The sequence below is a fragment of the Caretta caretta genome, chromosome 9, assembly GCF_965140235.1.
Source record: "Caretta caretta isolate rCarCar2 chromosome 9, rCarCar1.hap1, whole genome shotgun sequence".
Lineage (NCBI taxonomy): Eukaryota > Metazoa > Chordata > Testudines > Cheloniidae > Caretta > Caretta caretta.
In genome coordinates this window covers 61098648-61122001 of record NC_134214.1, presented here as the reverse complement: position 1 = coordinate 61122001, position 23354 = coordinate 61098648, and the positions used below count along the sequence as shown (strand labels likewise).

Genomic DNA, 23354 nt, shown 5'->3' with positions numbered 1-23354 from the left:
AGTGGGCCATCCCAGGTGTCCCTTGACACTCATGTCTCTTCTCCAAACTTGGTAGAGGCTACCACAAGTCGAAAGGAGATTTGTCCTGCCCTAGAATTTTTGCATTAGAAAAGAGAAAAGATGGATCCAAATGTGGAGGACAATAGACGTCTGACTCTTGGGTGAGCATTCCCATTGCACAGCCAGCTGCTGGAGAGCAGCGCGAAGTGCGGTGATGAGGGGGGCTGACTAGGATAATGCTGGGCCTTCTTCACGAGACGTGACACTTGAGGATACCCCCTCTTCAACTCAGCAAAGTCATTAGCCTCCCTCTGTCATGACCATCTAGCTCGCTCGTCCCCGTGTATTCACAGCTTCATAGCAATGTTTGGGGTAAAGGACCACGTCCCAGAGGCCGCATGAGATGCAACTGAACATATTCCCAGGCCCTGTCAGAGCAGCCAGGTCCCCAGACAGAGACGTGCCTCACAAAGCTGGATTTGGCTCTGGAGGTATTTCGGTCTTGCTGCAGCTACTACTCACCACAGACCTGTGGTCTGTGACTCACAGGAAACGTGTGCCCTTCTGCACTTCACTGTGTGCTGCCTTTCCTGGGAAGTGAGTGGTTAATGTGTCTGATCTTCCCAGCTGAAGGAAGGTGGAAATGGGGGAATGCTTACTGGACTTTGGCAGGGCAGCACCACTACACCTTCAAGCCAGGCTGTGGGGTCGCAGCACTCCTCCAAGCCGGGGAGCGGGGGGGTGGGCACCATGGGCAGCACCGAACCCCCAAACCAGGTAGAGAAGGAGAAAAATCTCCCTCTGCCTTCAGCCTAGGAAGGGGAGCTTCACTCCTCCTCCCTGCTCCCTGGCCCTTTAACCATTGCTGATGATAATGTTACAGGCCTTGTTGCTCATGGGAGGGTTTCGTCTCCAAACACAGCAAGATCCAAGCAGCACATTCTTGAACTGTGCTTAAAATGATAGTAACTTCTTGTCTTTGCATCAATCACTGGCACTTAGAGATAAAAGGGAATCGGGAAGCAAGGAACCATGAAACGACTGAGAACACGTGCCCAACGAGCCCCGATGCTAGCCGGAGGGAGCCCAGATGCTAGCCAGAGGGAGTGCTGATTAGCAGATAGCTACCCCAGAGGTTTTGGCTTCATGAAAGTAACTTTTGAGGAATGAAGCAAGGAGTGCCCAGTCTCCTGGGAAGCAGCGGTGCTAACAGCATTACTGATAGGCCAGGTGCCTGGGAAGGATGGAGGCTCCAGGAGAACGCTAAGGAAATGCAGGAGAAGTTGAATGTGGAAGAAAAACAGGGGGAACAAAAGCCCAGAGTGGCTAGCAGAGAGGATTTGAAGGGCAAGAGGGAACTCCAGGGGAGGCAGGTAGGAGTGCAGCAGGGGAGATCCCAAACAGCTGGGAATTGGACTCACTAACTGCAATGGGAACAGCATGAAGATGGAGGCCTGAGCGTTGACCTGGAACCCATAGGAATCTGAGGAAGGGGTTCAGAGCTGCCAAGGGCATGACACTAATGCCTCTCACTGCCAACCCCCCTCATGTTCAGCTGTGCCATGCAAGCCTAGCAGGAGGCAGAAAGCTGCAGTTCCTCCCACTATACATGCTAGATTTCAGGTGACCTCTGGTCCATCTCTCTCTGCTCCCTCTGCTGGCAATGGGGATGGGGCTAGGGCTACTGAAGTGGGGGAGAAGCAGGATGGAGGAGGGTAGGGCACAACCAACAGGGGGAAGCCTGGCCCAGTGCCACACAGGGTGGGTCATGGGAAAGCAGGGACACTGTTTCAATATGGTCCCCGTGAGAACCTGCCGCACTGCAACAGTGACCTATTTACTCTTGGGGGAATTCTGCGTCACTGCACATGCACAGAATTTATGTCCTCCGAAGATTTCTTTACTTCCCTGCAGAAAAATAACTTTCTGACGGGGAAGCAAAGGGAAGCCCCAAGAGCAGTCCTGGGGCCTTCCCTAGCAGTATGTTTCGGGTGCCCAGGGCAGCCAGCAGAGAGGTAAATCACATGGGGCAGCGGGTGGGACTGGGGAAGACCCAGCTGGTGGCTCCTACCCTGTGCCGAGCTCAGCTGCTAGTCCCGGCTGGGCTGGGGAGGATGGGACTTCCTCTTCCCCTGCCCAGCATCCGGGGCCAGGTCAGACCCTCCCCCAAATTTCTCCCCTGGCTGTAGGAAGCTCTGCAAACTCTCCATCCAAGCCCCAAGCATCCAGACCTCCTCATACCCAGACCTCCCCACCGAGCCTCACCCCTCACACCCAGAACCCCCCCTGACAAGCCTCACTCCCCCTGCACCTGGACAATCCCTGTGAGTCACCAGCACCTGGATCTCCACCCTACCAAGCCCCAACCAGCTGCACCTGGATTCCCACTCCACTGAGCCCCACTCCCCCAGCATCTGGACCCGCCTGCTCAGCTCCTTCACCAAGACCCCCTGCTGAGCTCTATCCCTCCCAACACCCAGACCCCCCCCACTGAGTCCTAACCACCTTCACCTGGACCCCCCTGCAGAGTCCCATTACCATTGCACCCAGAACCCCCCAATAAGCCCCTGTGCATCCAGATCCCCACCTGGATCCCCCAGTGAGCTGCCCACACCCACATTGCCCCACACAGAACCCTCTCAACCCACACTTGGGATTCCCCCCACACTAAGCCCCTCTACACTTGGATCCTGCCTTGATGAGCCTGCCTGCCCACATCTGGTACATCTGGCACGGAAGGGTAGCATCTGGGGTGTTTCTGGGGCAGGCCCGGTCCTTGCGCTGTGTTAGGGATGGGTGTACTCTCATCACTGAGTTTGTGTCCTGTGGTGGGAGCTGCACAGTGATCTCCCACCTCTGTGCAGCCAGTGGCCTGTGCTCCCCAATGCCATGCTGGAGCCTCCACATTTATTTGACAAATAAAATTTGCAGAATTTTGAAGAATTTTAAAATATTGTGTGCAGAATTTTTAATTTTTTGACGCAGAATGACCTCAGGAGTAACCTACTGTACCCCGGGGTGTGCAGAGGATGCTGCCCTCAGCACAGGAGCGTCCTTTACAAAGGGTACAACCCTCGCAGGGAGGAGAGGCATCATTGTGTGGGCACCTCTGGCCAGCTGCTCCCCAAATGCTGGGCAGGAGGGTGCAACCTAGGCATAGTGCAGGAAGGGATTGGAAAGAGAGACATTGTCTCCCTACAGTCCAGCCCCAGAAAGAGGCAGTGTGTACCTGCCGGGCTTGGGGTAGGGCCGGAACCAGAATCTGACTCTGAGAGTCACAGTTGGGTTCCTGCTTGCTCCAAGGGAGGAATCATGGGTCCCAACCCGTTTGCTGGCACAGATCACTTCTCCCTCTGCCCTGGCTCTGGTGAGTTTCCTGGCTCTCTGACTGTGAAGCCAGAGCTCCAGACCTTTCCCACCCCTGTTCACCCACCTGGGCAGAAGGTAGCAGCCGACAGCTGCTGCTCTCCCAAGCATGCAGGTTCAGCAAGGTGGGTAGCCTATACAGGGGAACACTCCTGATCCTCTGCAGGCACCCAGCAGGGCTCAGGATTGAGGCTGTCGCTGAAAGAGGGGCACAAGTGACTAGGCTGAGATGTAATGCAGCTGACTGCAGACACCATGCTGAACGGGGAGGACAGGGGAAGCGATGACCACAAAGCGCTGCTGAGGAGCCGCTGGACAAGAAATGTAAGGCTGTTGCAGTTCAGAGATGTTCTGTATCTACAGAATCATTGCAATCCGAAATAGAATAGACATACTGCTAGGGCATTGACCCCACCCATGTCCAAAGCAAGATGGGTCCCTGCTGTGGATTAGCTAGCAGTGATGCATCCGATGAAGTGAGCTGTAGCTCACGAAAGCTTATGCTCAAATAAATTTGTTAGTCTCTAAGGTGCCACAAGTCCTCCTTTTCTCTTTGTGGATACAGACTAGCACGGCTGCTACTCTGAAACCTATTTATTATTAATTTAATTCTGGTTTCGATTAGCAAATCATTTGTGACTTCTGCAAACATAACTGTTATTTGGAAGGGTTGGCCTGATAGCATATTTGACACATTTCAGCCTGCAGACTGTTTGCAAACAGCTCACTTTGAAGAGTCAATATTCATTATTTGTGCTGTGATTGGTCTTCTAAGCCACAGGGCATTGTTTCTGCTTCATGATTGGATGACTGAATGCTTTTAAACAATAGTGAATGACCAATGACAAATGAAAAGTGCTCATGCTAAAATTTGTGGCCTTTGGGGGATTTGCTCACCGGAATGCTTGCCAGTAATGAACAGCATGCATGGCCCTTTGAAGAGGGCTGGGCTCCTGGCTAAAGCGCAGAATTGGGTCTCAAGACATCTGGGTTCAATTGCTGGCTCTGAATCAGACTTCCTATGTCATTGGACAGGTCACATGGTCTCTCTGTGCCCAGAAATTCATCAATGTTTGTGAGTTTCTCAGATTCTAAGGTGATTGGGGCTTAGAAATAGTTAGATAGAGGGAGAGAAACACACTGACTTGATACTTCTGTGTGTGATAACATTCACAAATCAGGACTTTTTTACTATTCCACCAATTCTGTCACCGAACAATTTGTTCAGTTTAGTTCTCTACATCCCAAGTGACGAGAATCTACCCAGAGTACAGAGTCACATTCTGGTCTACATTTACACAGCTGTAACTCTGTTGGCCCTGATCCATAGTAAAAACATGTGTCACGAGTGTGTGAAATGCTCCCAAATCAGAATGCTTTCTGCACCCCCTGGCCCAAGCTCTGCGCTCCTTTCGCACACATGAGGTGTTGAGGTGTACACGGTGCCAGACAGTGGAGGATCTGGCCCATTGTGTTTAATGCTATTCCTCCAGACTGGTAGCAATGGAATGGTGCTCAGAACCGGGCCCATAGCCTATACAGCACTATGCTATCATAAAAAGAAAAGGAGTACTTGTGGCACCTTAGAGACTAACCAATTTATTTGAGCATAAGCTTTCGTGAGCTACAGCTCACTTCATCGGATGCATACTGTGGAAACTGCATGTCTTTTGCAGTTTCCACAGTATGCATCCGATGAAGTGAGCTGTAGCTCACGAAAGCTTATGCTCAAATAAATTGGTTAGTCTCTAAGGTGCCACAAGTACTCCTTTTCTTTTTGCGAATACAGACTAACACGGCTGTTACTCTGAAACCTATGCTATCATAGGGGGTCTGCCTCAGTAAGGCCACTGGAACAAGACACAGAAAATTGGGAAGTGTCTGTCTGCTGCATTCCCCATTCCTATGGACAAGCCTAGGATCAGGGCCCTACCCTGCATCCTTCCCTGCACCACACTCAGCTGGTGACCCCTCCAGCAGCTGAAGGGGCTCCCTATGGATCTGGAGAACCAAGGTCAACCCAAAACAGAGCAGTCATTCAGGCAGAAGTATATTCTGCTAAGCAATCCCCTGGGTCGCAGAGAAGTGGCTCTTCTCTAGGGGACGGGGGGTATTGGTTGCCCCATTTTCTACCCTTCCTTTTGGGGAGGCCGGGGGTGGCACTGCTGGGCCACCTCTGGGGAATGACTGGGGAATGACTGAGCCTGCAGCTCACCCCTGGCCCCATCTTCCCCAGGTGCAGTATCTCTCCTGCTCCCAGAACTATGGGAGTAGTCGAGCATCACCGTCTTCTCACATGCTGATCTCACACCCACCAGGCAGAGTGAGGAATTCTCACAGGGATGCTCACACCCCATTGCCTGAGATTCCCCTGCCTTCCCACGTGCTGAGCATAAGCCAATCTCACTGTAGGGGCTGCCTCTCCCTGCCCTGGCACCTTGTCTCATCATTCCCACGTCTTCACTGCAGGTGTGAAACACCCACTGCAGGGAACTAGTACTTAATTTGTGCCAGGGCTTGCCAAGACTGAATCCTGGCACCTCTGAGCCTGGCAGTTCAGAGCCCCTGCACCTCTGGTCTTGGTCTGCACCTGTTTCATTACCAGCTGAGCACTGCAGGGAGCCCTGCTTGGGGAGTGCTGTACTCCCAGCCTGCCCAGGTGAAGATGATGAGACAGGGGCCCAGGAGGGGAAGATCAGGTCCTCGGGGAGGGGGGCAGTATTTGACGCCGATACAGAACGCAGGGGAATGTTGATTCGGGAGCCCTGTGGGCTCGGGGTGGGGCAGGGGGCACCCACCTAACGGGGAAGGAGTTCAGTGTCTGGATCCCATCCCCGCGCAGGCCGGGCCCTGGGGTCCCCCAGCCCGGCTCGGTCTCTCCGCGCAGGGTGGGGGCGCGCAGCGGGCCGCGCTCGGGCTCTCCAGCGCCCCAGGGCGGGCGGGGCCGGGCTGGCCGCGCCCCCCTCCGTGCGGTGGGTGCTGGAGCGAGCAGGGGAGGCCCCTCGCCAGCCTCCGCGGCCACATGACCGGGCGGGCCGGGAGCCAGGCGCACAGCTCGGCTACAAATGCAGCCCCCGGCGCGAGCGGGTGCATTCGCCGTCGCCGCCACCGCCACCGCCACCGCCACCGCCAGGCAGAGCCCTGCCCCTCCCCGCCCCGCCGAGCAACGCGCCCGGCTGCAGCCCCGGCCCCACCATGAGCGTGCGGCGCTGGCTGCTGGCGCTGCTGCTGCTCTGGCTCGCCCTGAGCGCGGGCTCCGGAGGTGAGTGCGCCGGGGCCGGCCCGGCTCGGCACTTGTTGCACAGGCCGGGCTCGGGAGGCGGCTGGCGCTGGGCGGCCGGGGGCGGCCCCTCTCCTGGGCGCCGGGACACCTGTGGCAGGCAGCGGGGTCGTGCCAGCCCTGGCCGCGCTCAGCGCCCGGCCTCGGGGCTCTCGTGGGTGGCTCTGAGCTCGGATCGGCACGAGGCGAGCCTGGGCTCTCCCTGACACAGCCCGGGAGGCCGCTCTCCGTCCTGCTTCTCCTTGGGGCACCGATCCCCCCGCCTCTCCCCCAGGCCCACAGTGCCAACCGCCCCATGCCTGCTCCCATACCCAGCTGGATCCGCTCAGTTAAGGGGCATGGCCGTGTGTCTTGCTAACCAGCAGCAAAGCAGCCCCCGCTTGGTCTGATGGCAGCTCCCCTACCAGGCGCCCTGAAGGGCGATGGGGCGCATGGATGTGCTGTCGCTGGTGTGGAGCCAGAAGGAGACATAGTAGGGCAGGGGGGATGAACAGGAGGTTGTCTGTGCAGGGATGGGAGTGTGGGATGAGGGCACTGTGCCTCCCCACCAAGGGGCTGCCCCGACCTTGGCAGTATCCTCTCCCTAAGGGGCATTCCTGATTTGGGCCCTTGCCTCGGGGGCATGCCCCCGGTGATTCTGTAGGGCAGGAGGGGACCTGTTGCAAGAACATACTTGCCAAGGGAGTTAACTTTCTGTGCAGTAACCAGAACCGGTGACAGACTCCCCCTGCAAGGGTGGTTTGGCTTCAACAGCTCTGTTTAACTGGTGAATGTGTGTCAGGAAAGTGGTCAGGAAAGTGAGGAGGTAATAGCTGTGGCCTGAGGTCAGACTAGCATGGGATTTGCTATGCACGCTTCCTGCACAAAGCTGCAGCAGGGATTGCTCTGTCCTGACCACAGCACGCACGCACGCACACCCCAGCAGTCTGGCCTTTGGCCCCCAGCCCTTCCCCACAGCTCCCCTGGCATTCCATTCCCTGCAGCAGCGACTGCTAATAATCTGGCAATGTGTGTTGGCTTTGTGATGTGGCTACTCTGCACTCCTAGGGACTAGCCAGGGCCCAAAAACTCAGATCGTTTGGGCCTTACTGCAGCTCTTTGGAGTCACAGGCTAATGCTTTAAACATAGCAACTCAAAGCCTAATCTTACAAGGCAGCGACAGGGAGTGTTTATCTGAGTGTCATGGTGAGGGGAAAGAGCATCCAGATCACACATAGTTAAATGGCATTGCAGATAGCTGTGGGGTCTGTTCCCTAGGGTCCAGGCTGATCTAGAGAAACTCTGCTTTGTGTGCCCTTGAACCAGCCGAGGCAGAAGGGGAGAGAACACCTGATGCTGAGTGTCAATGGATCCCAGGAGAGCTGCCCACAGTGACTCCCAGCCAAAATAAGCTCAGTACGTCTCCTGTTGGCACAGCTAGAGGGCTGGCTCCCTTTGGCCTTGGCTAGTGTAACCTCTGCCTGTAGCCCACAGGTGCCAATTTGAGCCTTGGTGGCTGTAATGGGCAGGATGCCCATATGGTGATACCAGCTGCCAGACCGGCACCCGCCCAGTTGCACCTGCTGTAGTGGCTGCCACTTACCAGGTGCTGCTGGGCTTTTTCAGGTAGGCAGGAAAATCCTCATTCCCAGATCCCTGGCATCAGGATGGAGGTGGGTTTTCGCAGAGGGCATCTGATGCCTGTTTTTGTATTCTTCCTGTTCAGTTGCTCCCTGGGCTTTATACCATTGTTCTGGTGCTGTCTGAAATTCTCTCCCAGTTCTTACCTCCAACCCTCTGGAGCAGTGAAAGGCGCACCCAGAGAATGCCTGGAGCAGAAGCCTGCTGTGCCCCAAACGCTGGCGCTGTCAGGCTGTGGCAGATTTTTGTATGCAGCTAATGAGATACTTAAAAGAAAAACAGGTGCTTATAAGCGGTGCTGGTGCTGGTGGAAGGTGTCTGAGTGACAGCCCTGGAGACTGAAAGATTCTGTATGGCAGAACAAGTGGACCGGCAGCCATAGTGCCAGCATCTGAGAGTAGCAGGAGGAGGCATGGAAAAGGTGGGCCAGCTGCAAGGGGTTCTTGTGTCTGGCGTCCAGTACAGAGCAGCCTGGGAATTAGTAGGCAGGTGGAGAGCTGTGGTCATTGAGTCTGACCCAAAGCCTTGGACCCCCAACCTGGAGTCGTCGTCCCCGCTCCCCCCGAGGGGATTTTCCACATGCTGCAGGCCAGCGCCCTGTGAGTGGAGTGGAAGGGTTGTTTCCCCATCATGACCTCAGCTGTAGGGCTGGGACTGCTGCTGCAGACTGTGCCTCCGTGAGGGGAGAGCACCCCAGCTGTGCCTGAGGTTTCTGTGCCAGTGCAATGGCCCTGCCCTTGCAGGTGCTGCCTCAGGGAGGGGTTCCAGACAGTGCAGCGCATGAGCGGGGGCAGCAGCAGGGCTGTCCTGAACAGCACAATGGCCACAGCCACAGGGTCTCTGCTCTTTCCGGCCCAGGGTCTCAAGCTGCAGCCAGGAAAAGCTCCAGGACCCCCTCCAGCCACGAAGGCAAAGGATGGGGGTCAGGCCAGGGAGTTCTGCTGTGCCCTTGAGTAGCGAGTGCCTGCTAAGGGGGGCTGGTGTCCCACACGCAGGTTACTGTGGACTGGCCCTGTGGCTCTGGAGATGGTGAGCCCCCCAACCAAGCAGTGTACGCTGCCCAGCGTAGGGGAGGGGGCCTGCCCAATGATGGTAAGCCAGAGCACCTCGGATGGGCTAGCAGGGCAATGGCTGGCCCTGGCAGAGGAGATGCAAGCAGTGTCAGCCTGGCCCTGGCTGGCATGCAGGGCAGAACACGCAGAGCTAGCCTGGGGGCTAATCAGCACCTCACCGATGGAGCCTTGTTGACAGGAATTGGAGGCTCTTCCTTCCTCCTCTGTCCAACGCAGACAAAGCTCTCTTCATGGTGATAACAAACCTCATCCTGTCAGAACTGCCGGCTGGAGAGGCAGGCAAAACAACACCACATGGACAGGGCAGAGAGTGTCTCAGCCATGGGAGCCTGTGTGCCGCCCAGCAGCCAGAGGGCTGGAGCCTGAGATCAGGCCAGGGCTTGGGAGGGCCGTTTGCCCCCCCCCACACACACACCCTCCTTTTCTCTGCCTCAGGCACAGAACCGTGGCTGCCGTCTGGAGATGTGGCTGTGGGGAGTCCTGGCCTCCATCTCCCCTCTCTGGCTAAGGCTGCCCAGGCTGCCTTCATATGACCGTAATGGGGAGAGGTCTCCCTGGCACAGGGGAGGGCAGCTTACCCCACATTCTCCCTGCCCCAGATCAAGCTCCAAGCCAAGCTGTCTACAGGAGGGGGGCAGGATCATCCTGTAACGGGATCATCCCAGGGCCTAGCCCAGCCTGCCTGGGCTGCATCACAACCCAGGACCCCTCCCAGACTAGCTGCGGTGTGACTCCCCAGGGGATTAGGGGCAGCCCAGAGCCCTGGTGCCTGGGAGGGGACAGACTGCTGGAATTCAGGGCACTTCTTACTGAATTAATCTGAGTTTCCCAGTGTGGTGGAATGGTACAGAGGAATAATGGGGGGTGGAGAAATGGGTGCCCCCATCCCAGCTCCAACACCAGGTGTCCTTGGTATAGATGCAGACTCCACCCCACAGGGTCTGGTGAGACCCTGGGGTCAAAGAGTGCAGGGAATGGCAAAGTGTGTGAGCTGGGTCTAGGAAGGGCAGGGAAACCTAGGGGTGGGGAATGGTGGGGTGCAGGGACAGCCCATGCGTGTGGCCTGTTGTGAGGGCAGCATGTGTTGCATGTATATGGAGGCTGCATGTTTGTACTCCACACTATGAGCGAGTGGGTGTGCAGTGGTGCAAGCTGGCACAGCTGCTCTGTGGGGCTGTGTGCGCAGTTAGATATGCGGGGCTCTCAGGCAGGCTGCCCCAAAGCAAGGGAGGGAGGCTGGCAGGCGCTGGTGTTTGAGAGGGGAGGAGTGTGTGGTTACTGGTTGGGGGTGGCTGTGTGCGGGGCAGGGGAGTGGAATGCCGAGCCTGTGAGTGTGAGCATAGGCTGAGGCTGCTATCTGACCTAGGGATACCGGGAGCCCTGGCTGCTGGCATGAGCTGTCCCCACTTGCCAGAGAATTCCCCATGGCACCATGCCAGGGGCTGCAAGTGACCTGGCCAAGTCACTCCAGGAAGCACTCCACAGCCTAATGGCTCCTGCTGGGGGTAATCCAGGAAACCGGCTGCACACTCTGGGCCCATTTCCATCACCACTCTGTGCACCTTGCCTTGGGTGATGGGCAGGTCTGGCTGGGACATTGACACCCAGCAGGGATGTGCTGCCTTTCGGTGACACCAGAACCACAGCCTGGGTTGAGAAGGCCAGAGGGGCTAGTCTGGAAGTGAGAGTCAATAGTCCAGGAGGCTTCCAGCCAGAGGCAGAAAATCCAGCCGCTGAATCCAGAGAGATAGTGTGAAGAGTGCAAAGTAACCAATACCTCTGAGAGCAATGGACTAGTTACTAGCCACTGGCGTTCCCTGGCTTATTCTGTGCCCGAGCCCAGAGCAGTGACTAGACTGCCCTAGGGGTAGAAGTCTGCTGAGGGGGTTCTGTAGAGGGACTTCCCTCCTTCCTAGGATATTCTGCAGAAGATGGGGAGGCTGCTTTCTGCAGCTAGGTGCCCTGGGCTCTGCCCCTGCTCAGAGTGAGCTGACTGGGGGGATGGGCTGAGATGCAGCACTGGGCTTTCTGCTATAGCCCAATGTTTAACCTGTGGTGGGGGCTGAATTTCCACCCTGGCTGGAGAGGGACCATGCCTGGGATGGCCATTGGCTCTTCCATGAAATCTCCCCTCCTCTGTGGCCCTGGGCAGGATGCAAAGGCCGGAGAAGAGGAGGAAATGCAGCAGGTCCCTCTCCCTGCAGGTGGGAGAAGTAGCAGGAAATGGTGACCTGCTCTGCTGTTCCTGGGCCAGGTTTGATGTGCAGCCGGTAATGTGGGGGAGGGGCTCTGCTGGGGTTAAATGTCCCAAGGCGGGCTGGAGTCCTAGGAGGGGATTTCCAAGAATATCTCCCCAGCCCTGCCGCAAGATGCATCCTCAGGAGGAAGGAAATGAACTGGCCTTGGTGAGGGGATTCAGCTGACCCCAGCCCATCCCTGGGCAAGGGAGCTGAGCTCACTTTCCTTCCCCAGAGGAGAGTCCCTCTGGCAGGCAGCTGTGGAAGCCCAGCAGTGCGTGACACAGAGCCAACTCCAGGAGGGGCCAGCCCTGCCACCCCCCACCCCCCAGTAGAAACAGCCCCTGCCTTTGCCCATCTCGCCCTGAGCTGGCGGGGGGGGGGGGGGGGGGGAGGCGAGGAGGAGGGAGGAGACCTCTTCACACAGACATGTGGGCAGTCTGTGCTGGGATGGCTCCAGGCAGGTCTTTCCTTGATAAATGCACCAGGAAAAGCTTCAGAAAAGGGCAACAAAAATGATTAGGGGTTTGAAACAGCTTCTATCTGAGGAGAGATTAATAAGATTGGGACTGTTCAGCTTGGAAAACTAAGACGACTAAGGGGGGAATATGATAGAGGTCTATAAAATCATGACTGGTGTGGAGAAAGTAAAAATAAGGAAGTGTTATTTACTCCTTCTCATAAGACAAGAACTAGGGGTCAACCAATGAAATTAACAGGCAACAAGTTTAAAACAAACAAAAGGAAGTATTTCTTCACAAAATGCACAGTCAACCTGTGGAACTCTTTGCCAGAGGATGTTGTGAAGGCCAAGACTGTAACAGGGTTAAAAAAAGAACCGATAAGTTCATGGAGGACAGGTCCATCAATGGCTACTAGCCAGGATGGGCAGGGATGACATTCCTACCCTCTGTTTGCGAGAAGCTGGGAGTGGATGACGGGGGATGGATCACTTGATGATTATCTTGTCTGTTCATTCCCTCTGGGGCACCTGGCATTGGCCACTGTCGGAAGACAGGATACTGGTGTAGATGGACCTTTGGTCTGACCCAGTATGGGTCTTATGTTCCTATGTTCAGCAAGGCAGAATATAGGGTCTGGAAACCAAGAGCTGGGAGCCACTGAGCTCTAGGACACTGGAGCCCTGGGACATGTCAGGCCTGCTGTGTGTGACTTGAGGGGCTGTGTGGGCAGGGGCCTCTGGCACTAACATGCTTTCTCTGTCTGCAGCACCATTGGCTGAGGCGCCGGATGGCAGAGACCTGGAGAAAGGGAACATCCGGAACCTGGTGCAACCCAAGGGGGTGCGGAATGGAGCAGGACACCGGCAGAATGGCTGGCGAAAGTCCCGACGTCCAAGACCCCGTCTCTCCCACAAGGGCCCCATGCCTTTCTAGAGCAGGTAACGGGCCTTTCCATGGGATGGTGGGGGAACCACATGGGACCAGCCCAGCACAGTTTGGGAGGGCATGTCTGGGGAGGTGCAGGCATGTGGGGAAGCACCGTGGCTGGGAGAGTGATCACAACAGAGTACAGGTGCTCCAGCCACAGGCCCCATCCTAGCCCTCTGACACTGAACACCTGTCCTGGAGCAGGGGACAGTGCTCAGAGCTGCTGTCCATAGAGCAGATGTGAACAGAATCCATCCCCAATGGGTGTAATGCTTCAGTCCAGCTGCTCATAACTACCAGGGTCTTGCACTAGAGGGAATGGGGTCCCCTGAGATTATCCTGGAGGCCACAGCTGCTGGGGTATCTGCGGTTAGGGGTTGAGGGAGCTCCCTCAGGACCATTCGCTTGGTTATAGAATAGAAAGCCAGATGTGATTTTTCTGCACCCCTTGGATTTGACTCTGGGGGCAGCCCCTGAAGCAGGAGGAGAACCTGGGTTTGTGAACTGCGTGGGGCTGGATTGGGTGCTGAGGGATGAGGGGTCAGTCTCCCAGCAGGGGCTGTGGCCTCCCCTGACTTGTCTCCTTGCCTCTGTTCACTTGCAGGGTTCCTGTTGGCCCCCTGAAGGCCCATCCCCTTTGTCCTCTCTGCTTTATAGACTGGTTTGCTTGTCATGGAGCCCTGAGTGCGGGGCTCCCGCCTGCTGGGTTGGGCAGGCTCCTCCCATCCGCCAGCCTGTCATGCAGTCGCCCCAGATGAAGCTGTCGGCACCTCAACCCCCATCACATACGGAGACACAGACCCGCACACTCCCAGCAGGCATCTCCGCGTCTTGTCTCTGCAGACCCAGCACCCAGGCTGGGTGCAACTGCTGGCATCTTTCCCCTTTCCCTGCTGATGGCTGGGGTGGATCCTTGCCTCTTCCCAGCCCTTGGCAGAGGGAATGCTGCCCAGGGCTCACCTTGACCTAGCCAGCCCCATTGCCCTGAGTGGGCCCTTAAAACTGCTCAGGACTGGAAGGGTGCCCGACTGCCAGCTCCCTCTGTCCCCTTGGCTGTGTCTCTCTCACAGAAGCAGCAGGACCGCAGACACCTTGCTTGGGGATCTCTGGGCTGAGGGGATTGGGCTGGGTTGCACTTGCTCCCTTTGTGTTTCCAGGGGGTGGGGAGGAAGAGCACTGCTGTAATGAGCCTGCCTGGTCTCATTGCTGCCCTGGCTCATTGTTAGCCTGCCAAGAGGCTGGGCAAGGAGCATGTAGCTCCAGTGCAGCTGTGAGGGGGGTCATGCTAGGGGCAGGGAGCTGTGGCTGGCATGAGAAGGCCACTGGGGCTGAGAAGCACAGAGGGAGAAACTATCCTTCTGGGCTTCCTAGGCAATCCCCCATTAGTCCTGTCCCGTCCCCTCCACTCCCTAGAGAGCTGAGCACCTCATCTGCATGTGTACAAGGTGGTGGTCAGCTCGGGTCTGTTTATTCTTGTGGTGCTAAACCTGCACAGGGCCCCTTCAGTGTCTTTGAACACTCCCCATCTTCCCCCCATGGGAGATGAACCGGTCTGGTGCATGGTGCTGCAGAGACGGCCTGGCACCCTGGCCATTGCTTTGCAATGACTCTCCCAGCTGCCCCTGGGGGAGCTGCTGGGCTCAGGGGTGGGGGGGGTGCTTGCAGGGCCCCGAGGATCCCGTGGAGAGGGATTGGGCGTGGCCATGCTGTATGTGACTGTCTCTCCATGCCCATCCTGTTTTGCTGTGTGTGTGGCAAGGACAGTGTCTGCCCACCGAGAGCTGGAGGAGGGAGTGAAGGAGCAGCCCTGGGAAGAGGGGCTTTCCCAGGCATGGGGGGCTAGGATCTGAGCCTGGGAGGCTTGCCACTTTGGAGTACCCTGGTACTGCAGTGGCACTATGATGTGGGCCTTGGGAGCACCCTCTCCTGGCAGGGTGCAGGGAAGGATCTGGTGTCTGCACTGGCTAGTCTGGCAGGGACCTCCCTTCCCCCACACTTCTGCACCAGGGGGTCTCCCCTTGTGGATCTCTGCTCCAATCACATTGAAGTCACTTGAGGGCCAGCAGTGGGGGGCACACCGCTCCCCAGCCTGACCCATGGTGCCAGCATGGCTCCATGGAGTGAGGGGTGCCAAGTAGGCAGGCAGAGCTGGCTCCTGTGTAATATTTCAGGTGTCTGTCAGTGATTCTTGTATAAAATACTAATTTATACCAAATGGGGATGCCTTACTCCAGACAAACCTGTTCCCTGTTGGTCACTGTGTTTTCTGCGTCTGTAAAGATTGGTCTATGTAAATGTCTTTATTATAAAGTTATGATAATAAACCCTTCTTTTAGGAGGTCCAGGCACTGTTTATTCCCTTCTCCCTTGGGACTGGTGTGTGTGTGATCCTGGGTGTCACAGCCCCTGGCTTAGCTTGGACACTGCAGAGCACCCCCAGGACTTCCCGTCTGTAGCTTGCAAAAGGCTTTCCCCAAGTTGGTCAGGACCATCCCCATCGCACAGCGGGAAGCTGCATGGGACGAGGCCTGGAGAGAGTGGAGTAGTGAGGGGCAGTTTGGTTCTGATCAGTGGGTAGTCGTGAGCAGTGTGGTGGAATGTAACTGGGGGCCCTGCCCAGTGCAGGAGACAGTCTGTCCCATCACATTAGTCCCCTCCCAGGATTTACCATTGCTGAGCTCGCTGGCGAGTGCAGGGGCATCAAGGGGTCTGGATCCTGAGTGGAGGTAGTTGGTTCAAGCCCTGCTGTCCTTGCCTGCCTGCCTCAGCCATGCTGCAGCTCCCTTTCAAGTCAGGGCAGTTCAGTGAATCAACCCTCTGCCTCCCCTTTGTCCCATGGAGGCCCATGCCTGCTGTGCCAGGAAGCCCTTAGCTGAATTAGGCAGGCTGTGATGTTGGCCTAGATACCCATGCAGACACTTGAGCCCAGAGAGAACTCCTTGAACCAGGCCTCTGGGCTAGCCTTGCAGTGGGTCATTGCTCCCTGCTCTGAGCCAGGTGCTTTCCTGTTTCCCCAGTAAGTCATAAAATGTCTTCTCACCACACTACAGCTGCAAGTGCCACTGCAGCCCATCCTTTGGGGATGTTTTGTTCTTTGAAATGCAGCCACTGCTGGGCTGGGGCTGGGCAGCTGTTTTGAACAAGAATGGCATATCTAGCTCAAAGTGGGTGGTGGAGGATTTAAGGAGGCAGACTGGAGGTGGCTGGATCTGCATGGCCCAGCACGTCATCCTAACACTGTTCTAACTGCAGAAAGCCACCTTGAGGCTGGTTATGCTGAAGGAGTATGTGGGTGTTTGAGACAGCGCATGTATTTCTGTGGTTGGGGGGGGGCCTCCAGAAGCTGCCTTGTCAGAGCTACAGTGACACTCCCATGTCAAGAAACTCATGGACTTCAGGCCTCGCTCCCCATTCACCTACACAGGATGTTATTTCCAAGCCCCTACTGTCTTGTCCCAGGCAGAAGAGACAAGATATGCGTGCAGAGGCACGTACCGGAGGTACTCGCAGGGGCTGAATGTCTGAACCTGCCCAGTGGCTTGGGGGGGTGTGTGGGTAAACTGGTATAGAAAAAACAGGAGCATCACAGACATGCTGTAGAGAATTACTCTACTGCTAGGCCAGCAGAGGTGTGGCAAGGGCACAAGGAAAAGGAGTGGGGTCCAAGAAGCATTCCTGAGGGATGAGGTTGTGGGACCTAGAGCTGGGTGGAGTGACAGACGTAGACCCATAGGACTGGAGGGGACCTTGAGGTCATCTAGGCCAGTCCCCTGCACTGCTGGCAGGACTAAGTATTATCTAGACCATCCCTGACAGGTGTTTGTCCAATCTGCTCTTAAAAATCACCAGTGATGGAGATTCCACAACTTGCCCTAGGCAATTTATTCTGGTGCTTAACAACCCCAACAGGAAGTTTTTTCTAATGTCCAACCTAAACCTCCCTTGCTGCAGTAAGTCCGTTGCTTCTTGTCCTATCCTCAGAGGTTAAGAACAACAATTTTTCTCCCTCCTCCTTGTAACAACCTTTTATGTACTTGAAAACTATTATCATATCCCCTCTCAGTCTTCTCTTTTCCAGACTAAACAAACCCATTTTTTAAAATCTTCTCTCATATGTCATGTTTTCTAGACCTTTAATCGTTTTGGTTGCTCTTCTCTGGACTTTCTCCAATTTGTCCTCATCCTTTCTGAAATGTGGCACCCAGACTGGACACACTACTCCAGTTGAGGCCTGAGTAGAGTAGAAGAATTATTTCTCATGTCTTGCTTACAACTCTCCTGCTAATGCATCCCAGAATGATGTTCACTTTTTTTTGCAACAGTGTAACACTGTTGACTCATATTTAGCTTGGGGTCCACTTTTACCCCTCAGATCCCTTTACGCAGTACTCCTTCCTAGGCAGTCATTTCCCATTGTGTATGTGTGCAACTGATTGTTCCTTCCTAAGTGGAGGACTTTGCATTTATCCTTATTGAATTTCATCCTATTTTCTTCAGACCATTTCTCCAGTTTGTCCAGATCATTTTGAATTTTAATCCTATCCGCCAAAGCACTTGCAACCCTTCCCAGCTTGGTATTGTCCACAAACTTTATAAGTGTTCTCTCTATGCCATTATCTAAGTCACTGATGAAGATAGTGAACAGAACTGGATCCAGAATTGATCCCTGCGGGACCCCCTTGTTATGCCCTTCCAGCATGACTGAACCACTGATAACTACTCTCTGGGAACGGTTTTCCAACCAGTTATGGACCCACCTTGTAGTAGCTTCATCTAGGTTACATGCAGGGTGGCTCAGGGAGTGCTAGGGTTGCGACCTCTGAGCAGGACAACCACCTGCCCCCACCCTACTGCATACCCCCTGGGCGCCACCTGCCCCCCTTCCAAGGCCCTGTCTCCCATCCTGTCTACTGCTCCCAGGGCTGCCATGGGCACTGACCTCACCAAGCAGGATGTGGCACCAGCCAGATCCACTCCATTCCTGGCCAGGGCGACCCTTGCAGCTGGTATGTACGTGACAGCCACTGGGCGCTGCTGCCCCTAAGCTCTACCTGTCCTGCTTGCTGCTCCCAAGCCACCACCTCCCCAACACTCTGAACCCGTGCACCCTCTGCGCAGGTACTGCCCCCCTGGTGCAAACAGTAGGGCTGGGGGAGCCATTGGGGTGACTGACAACAACCAGGGCTGGGCTGGGAGGGCTTACAGGTTTCCTGGGACAGCTACCTAAAAAAGGGAAACTCCTAGGAAAATGAGGACAGGTGGCAGCCCCAGCGAGTGCCAGAGACAGGAACCGCTCAGGGCAGCAGGGACAGGTGGCAGGGCCAGGGAGGGGAACCGCTCAGGCAGCAGGGACAGGTGGCAGGGCCAGGGAGGGGAACCGCTCAGGGCAGCAGGGACAGGTGGCAGGGCCAGGGAGGGGAACCGCTCAGGGCAGCAGGGACAGGTGGCAGGGCCAGGGAGGGGAACCGCTCAGGCAGCAGGGACAGGTGGCAGGGCCAGGGAGGGGAACCGCTCAGGCAGCAGGGACAGGTGGCAGGGCCAGGGAGGGGAACCGCTCAGGGCAGCAGGGACAGGTGGCAGGGCCAGGGAGGGGAACCGCTCGGGCAGCAGGGACAGGTGGCAGGGCCAGGGAGGGGAACCGCTCAGGGCAGCAGGGACAGGTGGCAGCCCCAGCAGGCGCCAGGTTGGTAAATGGGTCAAGGCAGCACCTGAGACAAGTGGCAGCCCCACCGGGTGCCAGGGAGGGGAATGGCTCAGGGCAGTGCCCCAGGCTGAAGGGCAGCGATTGTTTGCTCCAGCCACAGGGAAGGAGCCCCTCAGAGATCTGACTGTGCCCTAGGACTGTATCTGTGTCCCTGGCACAAGGGTGCCAGGCTCTCTGAGGCCCTGTACTGCTGGCCATGGGCGTAGAATAAGCCAAAGAACAGGAGCTAAGGCGGCGGGTCTGGAGTTCAGCTGAGCTATCTCAGCTCTGACTGTCTTAAGCCCTGGCTGAATCAGCTGGCGAGATGGTGGAAGGGCCCCAGGAGAAGATGCAGGACAGTGTCCATTGGAACATCACCTTGTGGAGGAGGCAGAGGCAGGTTCTCCTCACACTCGGCTTGTCAACAGCCCTTATTGAAATAAAAACTTGCCTGGCTGTACTAACTCCGCACAGCCCCCAGCTGAGTGCGGGTGTCAGCTGGTCCACAGGGACACATGTTCATGTCACCCAGGAGCCCACACCTCCTGTCTCCCGAGAACAGGCAGGGAGTGATCCACTCACCACATTTCCACATGGGACTCCATGCCATCAGAGCCCAGCCCATGGGACCTCGAGTCTGTGGGGGGGCGTGACCCTTGTGAAGGAAGGAGTGTCTGCTCTCCACCGGCAGGCATAGGGCTCGAAGACTCCTTGGGTCCCTGGCATCTAGATCCTGCAAAAGGGCTTTCCCCAAGTCGGTCAGGACCATCCCCATTGCACAGCGGGAAGCTGTGTGGGACGAAGCCTGGAGGGAGTGGAGTAGTGAGGGGCAATTTGGTTCTGATCAGTGGGAATTCATGAGCAGCTCCAGGGTGGTGGAATGTAACTGGGGCCCTGCCCAGTGCAGGAGACAGTCTGTCCCATCACCTTAGTCCCCTCCCAGGATTTACTGTTGCTGTTGCTGAGCTCACTGGCCAAGGCAGTTGGTTCAAGCCCTGCTGTCCTTGCCTGCCTGCCTCAGCCACGCTGCAGCCCTCTTTGAAGTCAGGGCAGTTCACTGAATCAACCCTCTGCCTCCCCTCCATCCCATGCAGGCCCATGCCTGCCTTGCCAGAGCTGAATTAGGAGGGCCGTGATGCTGGCTTAGATGGCAATGCAAACCCTTGAGCCCAGAGTGAGCTCTTTGAACCAGGCAGCTGGTCTAGTCATGCTCCTCCCACTTCTGCCAGTAGCATTTCATTTTAGAGAGACAAGGGGGGGGGAGCGAATACATTTTATAGGACCAACTTTTGCTGGTGAGAGTGTAAGGACTGAGGCCTTTTTCTTCAGTAAGTAGCAGCACATGTGGACAGCAGCAGCCATGAGCTAAGAAGCAGAAAGTCACATACGCACATTGCATCTAAATGACATCAAAACAGTGCACTATCGGGCTGTTAAGAAGGCGCTCCCGTCCTAACAGTACCCACCGCCACCAGATAAAGAAACAGATCTTAAGAGCTTTAAATAAAACTTTGCTTGATAGCATTCTGTCTTGGCAAGAAATCACTTATCAACCATTGTGATTGTGAAATCTCTGCTTCTATTGTTTTGTCTTTGCGGTCCCCACTTCCCTGTTGTTTATCTGTAGGGTCTCTGATTCTTTCATTGTTTCTGTCTGTTGCATCACTCATTTTGCAAGATTTAAATCAACTAAGGTGGTAGGATCTGACTGGGTAAAGAATTGTTTAGTAGTGGTCTAGGGTGGGTGAAAAATACTGGTTTACAGGACTTTCATTTAAAATGATTGGTTACGGTATAGCTAAACAGGACTCAAGTTTCACTATATAAACTGGAGTCCAAAGGGAAGTTTTTTGGAACCTAACTCCAGGACACAGCCCAAGATCAGAGCTGCCAGACCTCAACACACTGCCAACCATGTGGTGCAGAAGCTGGAGGACCCAGATGACCTGATTCTGACTGGCCACCAGGAAAAGTTTGTCTGCCTTATTGGGAGTGGTAAGCATTGTATGCTTAGCATGTGGTGTCTGTTTTGGTAACTGTTAATAAATAGAGGATAAGGATATTACTGTATAAGGCCCTTTCACTTGTAAAAGGCCCCATGAACCCACAGAAGAGTACGCCTTGAACCCTAGGAACTGAGTAAGGGTGGCCCCGAGCCCTAGGAACTGGGTAAAGGTGGGGGCATAGGTGCCAACTCTGAGGATGCTCCAGAAAAAAATTAGTGGGTGCTCTTCATCTACCGGCAGCCAAGCTCCCCTCAACCCCCATCCCACCTCCACCTCCACCTCCTCCCCTGAGCATGACGTGTCCCCGCTCCTCCACCTACCTCCCAGCGTTTCCCGCCCAGCCGCCATCAAACAGCTGTTTGGCAGCCTTAGCACGCCCCGGGAAGAAGGGGAGAGGAGCGGGAACGTGGCGTGCTCAGGGGAGGAGGTGGGGAAGAGGCAGGGCCGGGGTGGAGATTTGTTGAAGAAGTTGGAATGGGGCAGGGAGTGGGCGGAGTTGGGGTGGGGACTTTGGGGAAGGGGTTGGAATGGGGGCGGGGAAGGGATGGGAAGAGGCAGGGCAGGGGTGGGGCCTCATGGAAGGGGTGGAGTGGGGGTGGGGCCAGGGGCAGAGGGAGGGGGTTGAGCACCCATGGGAAAGAGGGGAAGTCGGCCTTATGGGTGGGGGTGCCTAAATTAACTGGGTTATGCCTTGAACCCACAGAAGGGTAAAGGTGAGGTGCCCTAGAGTGTGTGGATAACAAGAGAGACTAGCTTTTAAGCTTACACAGAACTCTTCCTGAGGTCTGGGAAAGGTCCCAGAGTGTCACAAGGTGGAACAGATTTGTAAGCATAAGGATCATTTTTCTGTCAGTTCATTCAAAAGTGTAGTGATTGTTGGTGGGGCATTTAGTGCACAGGATGAGGTACACCCCACGTTGTGACAGGCGTGTGCAGGGCCCATGGATTTTGAAAGGTGTGTAGTGGGGGGGCGTTGATCATCACATCAGGGGCACTACATCTGCACGTTTTGCATCTGTTGTTATGATAGGCGCTGGTACCACTTTGAGTTGGTGTGTCCTGGTCTGTGGGGAGCTTGCTTCTGATGATGAACTTAGTGAAGCTGGGGGGTTGTTTGAAAGCCAGAAGAGAGAGATTGGGAAAAATTTCTTTCAGAACATGGCTACCATCCAGTATGGGTTGTAACTGTTTAATGATACACCGTATGAGTTTTAGTGTGGGATGATAGGTGACAAGAAGTGGTGTGTGGTCAGTGGGGTTTGTTTCTGCATGGGAATTACTTCTCTGGGGTTTGGTGAAGGCAGTTTTAAGTGTGTTAAGGTGTGTAGCCTGGACTTTCTCCAAGGAGCATATTCTGTGGTATCTGAGTGCCTGGCTGTAACTAACAGATTTCCTAGTATGTTTGGGGTGGTTACTGGATCTGTGGAGGTAGGTGTGGTGACCCATGTGTTTCTTGTATATAGTTGTGTGTAGGGTTCCATTGCTGAAGCTGATCATGGTGCCTAGGTGTGGGAGTACTCTAGAGAGAGTCTGATGGGTGGTGGTTGTTGAAGTTGTGGTGGAAAGCTATGAGGGAGTTTAAGTTGTCTGTCCAGAGGATGTAAATATCACTGATGTATCTCAGGTGTATCATTGGTTTCATGGTGCATTTGTCCAGATATTCTTCCTCAAGGTGGCCCATGAAGAAGTTGCAATATTGGGGAGCCATCCTAGTACCCACGGCTGTGTCCATGGTTTGGACAAAGTGTTTGTTGTTGAATGTAAAATGGTTATGGGTGAGGATGAAATGGATGAGTCTGGCACTGCGTTTGGGGTGGTATCTGAGGGGTATCTATTGTCTTTAGATAGTTGAGGCAGGCAGTGATGCTGTCATTGTGAGGGCTGTTGGTGTATAGGGAGGTGACATGCATGGTAGCGAGGATGGTGTTCTGAGGAATGTTATTAATGTTGCAGAGTTTCTGGAGGAAGCCAGTTGTGTCCTGGAGGAAGCCAGCCCTTTGTGTGGTGAGTGGTCCGAGGATGGTTCTATGAGTCCCCATATTACTTCAGCAAGCGTTCCATGGCCAGATATGATGGGTCTGCCTGGGGTCCCTTGTCTGTAGAAGGTCCCTGGGGTAGGTTCGTGGGGGTGAGGTTGTCAAATTTCTCTTGGAGTTGTTTGGGGAAGGATTCAATGATATCCCTTAAATTCCTGGGTGGACTGTGGTGTGGGGTATCTGAGTTCTTTATAGTAGGCAGTGTCGGAGAGTTGTCGGTTGGCCTCATTTGATGTAGTCTTCATGGTTGAGGACTATGATAGAGACAATCACCATGCTCTCAAATGAACTCAAACAGAAAAATGATAAAACACCCTATCACCTGTAGGCCAACACTTTTCACAGAACGATCATTCCATATCTGACCTCTCAGTGTTTGTCCTCAAAGGAAACCTGCACACCTGCCAAAGTTGAGCCTGGGAGTTTAAATTCATAACTCTGCTAGACACTACTAATCATGGACTGAATAGAGAGACACTGGATTTATGGCTTGTTACAAGAATCATAGAATCATAGAATATCAGGGTTGGAAGGGACCTCAGGAGGTCATCTAGTCCAACCCCCTGCTCAAAGCAGGACCAATCCCCAATTAAATCATCCCAGCCAGGGCTTTGTCAAGCCTGACCTTAAAAACTTCTAAGGAAGGAGATTCTACCACCTC

General features: G+C 55.1%; 1 protein-coding gene across 1 annotated transcript; it reads left to right on the top strand.

Annotated features, from left to right (window-relative positions):
• The first annotated feature begins 6364 nt into the window (after positions 1–6364).
• On the top strand, positions 6365–15306 carry APLN (apelin). Its single transcript, XM_048865296.2, has 3 exons — positions 6365–6628; positions 12808–12979; positions 13573–15306. Exons 1-2 carry the CDS (start codon positions 6562–6564, stop codon positions 12972–12974), a joined length of 234 nt encoding a protein of 77 aa, XP_048721253.2. The 5' UTR covers positions 6365–6561; the 3' UTR covers positions 12975–12979; positions 13573–15306.
• The last annotated feature ends 8048 nt before the right edge of the window (positions 15307–23354 follow it).

Bases quoted from the DNA above. Each gene is read 5' to 3' on its own strand.
- APLN (XM_048865296.2), top strand. From the start codon at position 6,562: ATGAGCGTGCGGCGCTGGCTGCTGGCGCTGCTGCTGCTCTGGCTCGCC. The intron at 6,629-12,807 runs GTGAGTGCGCCG...CTCTGTCTGCAG, and splicing joins CCTGAGCGCGGGCTCCGGAG to CACCATTGGCTGAGGCGCCG.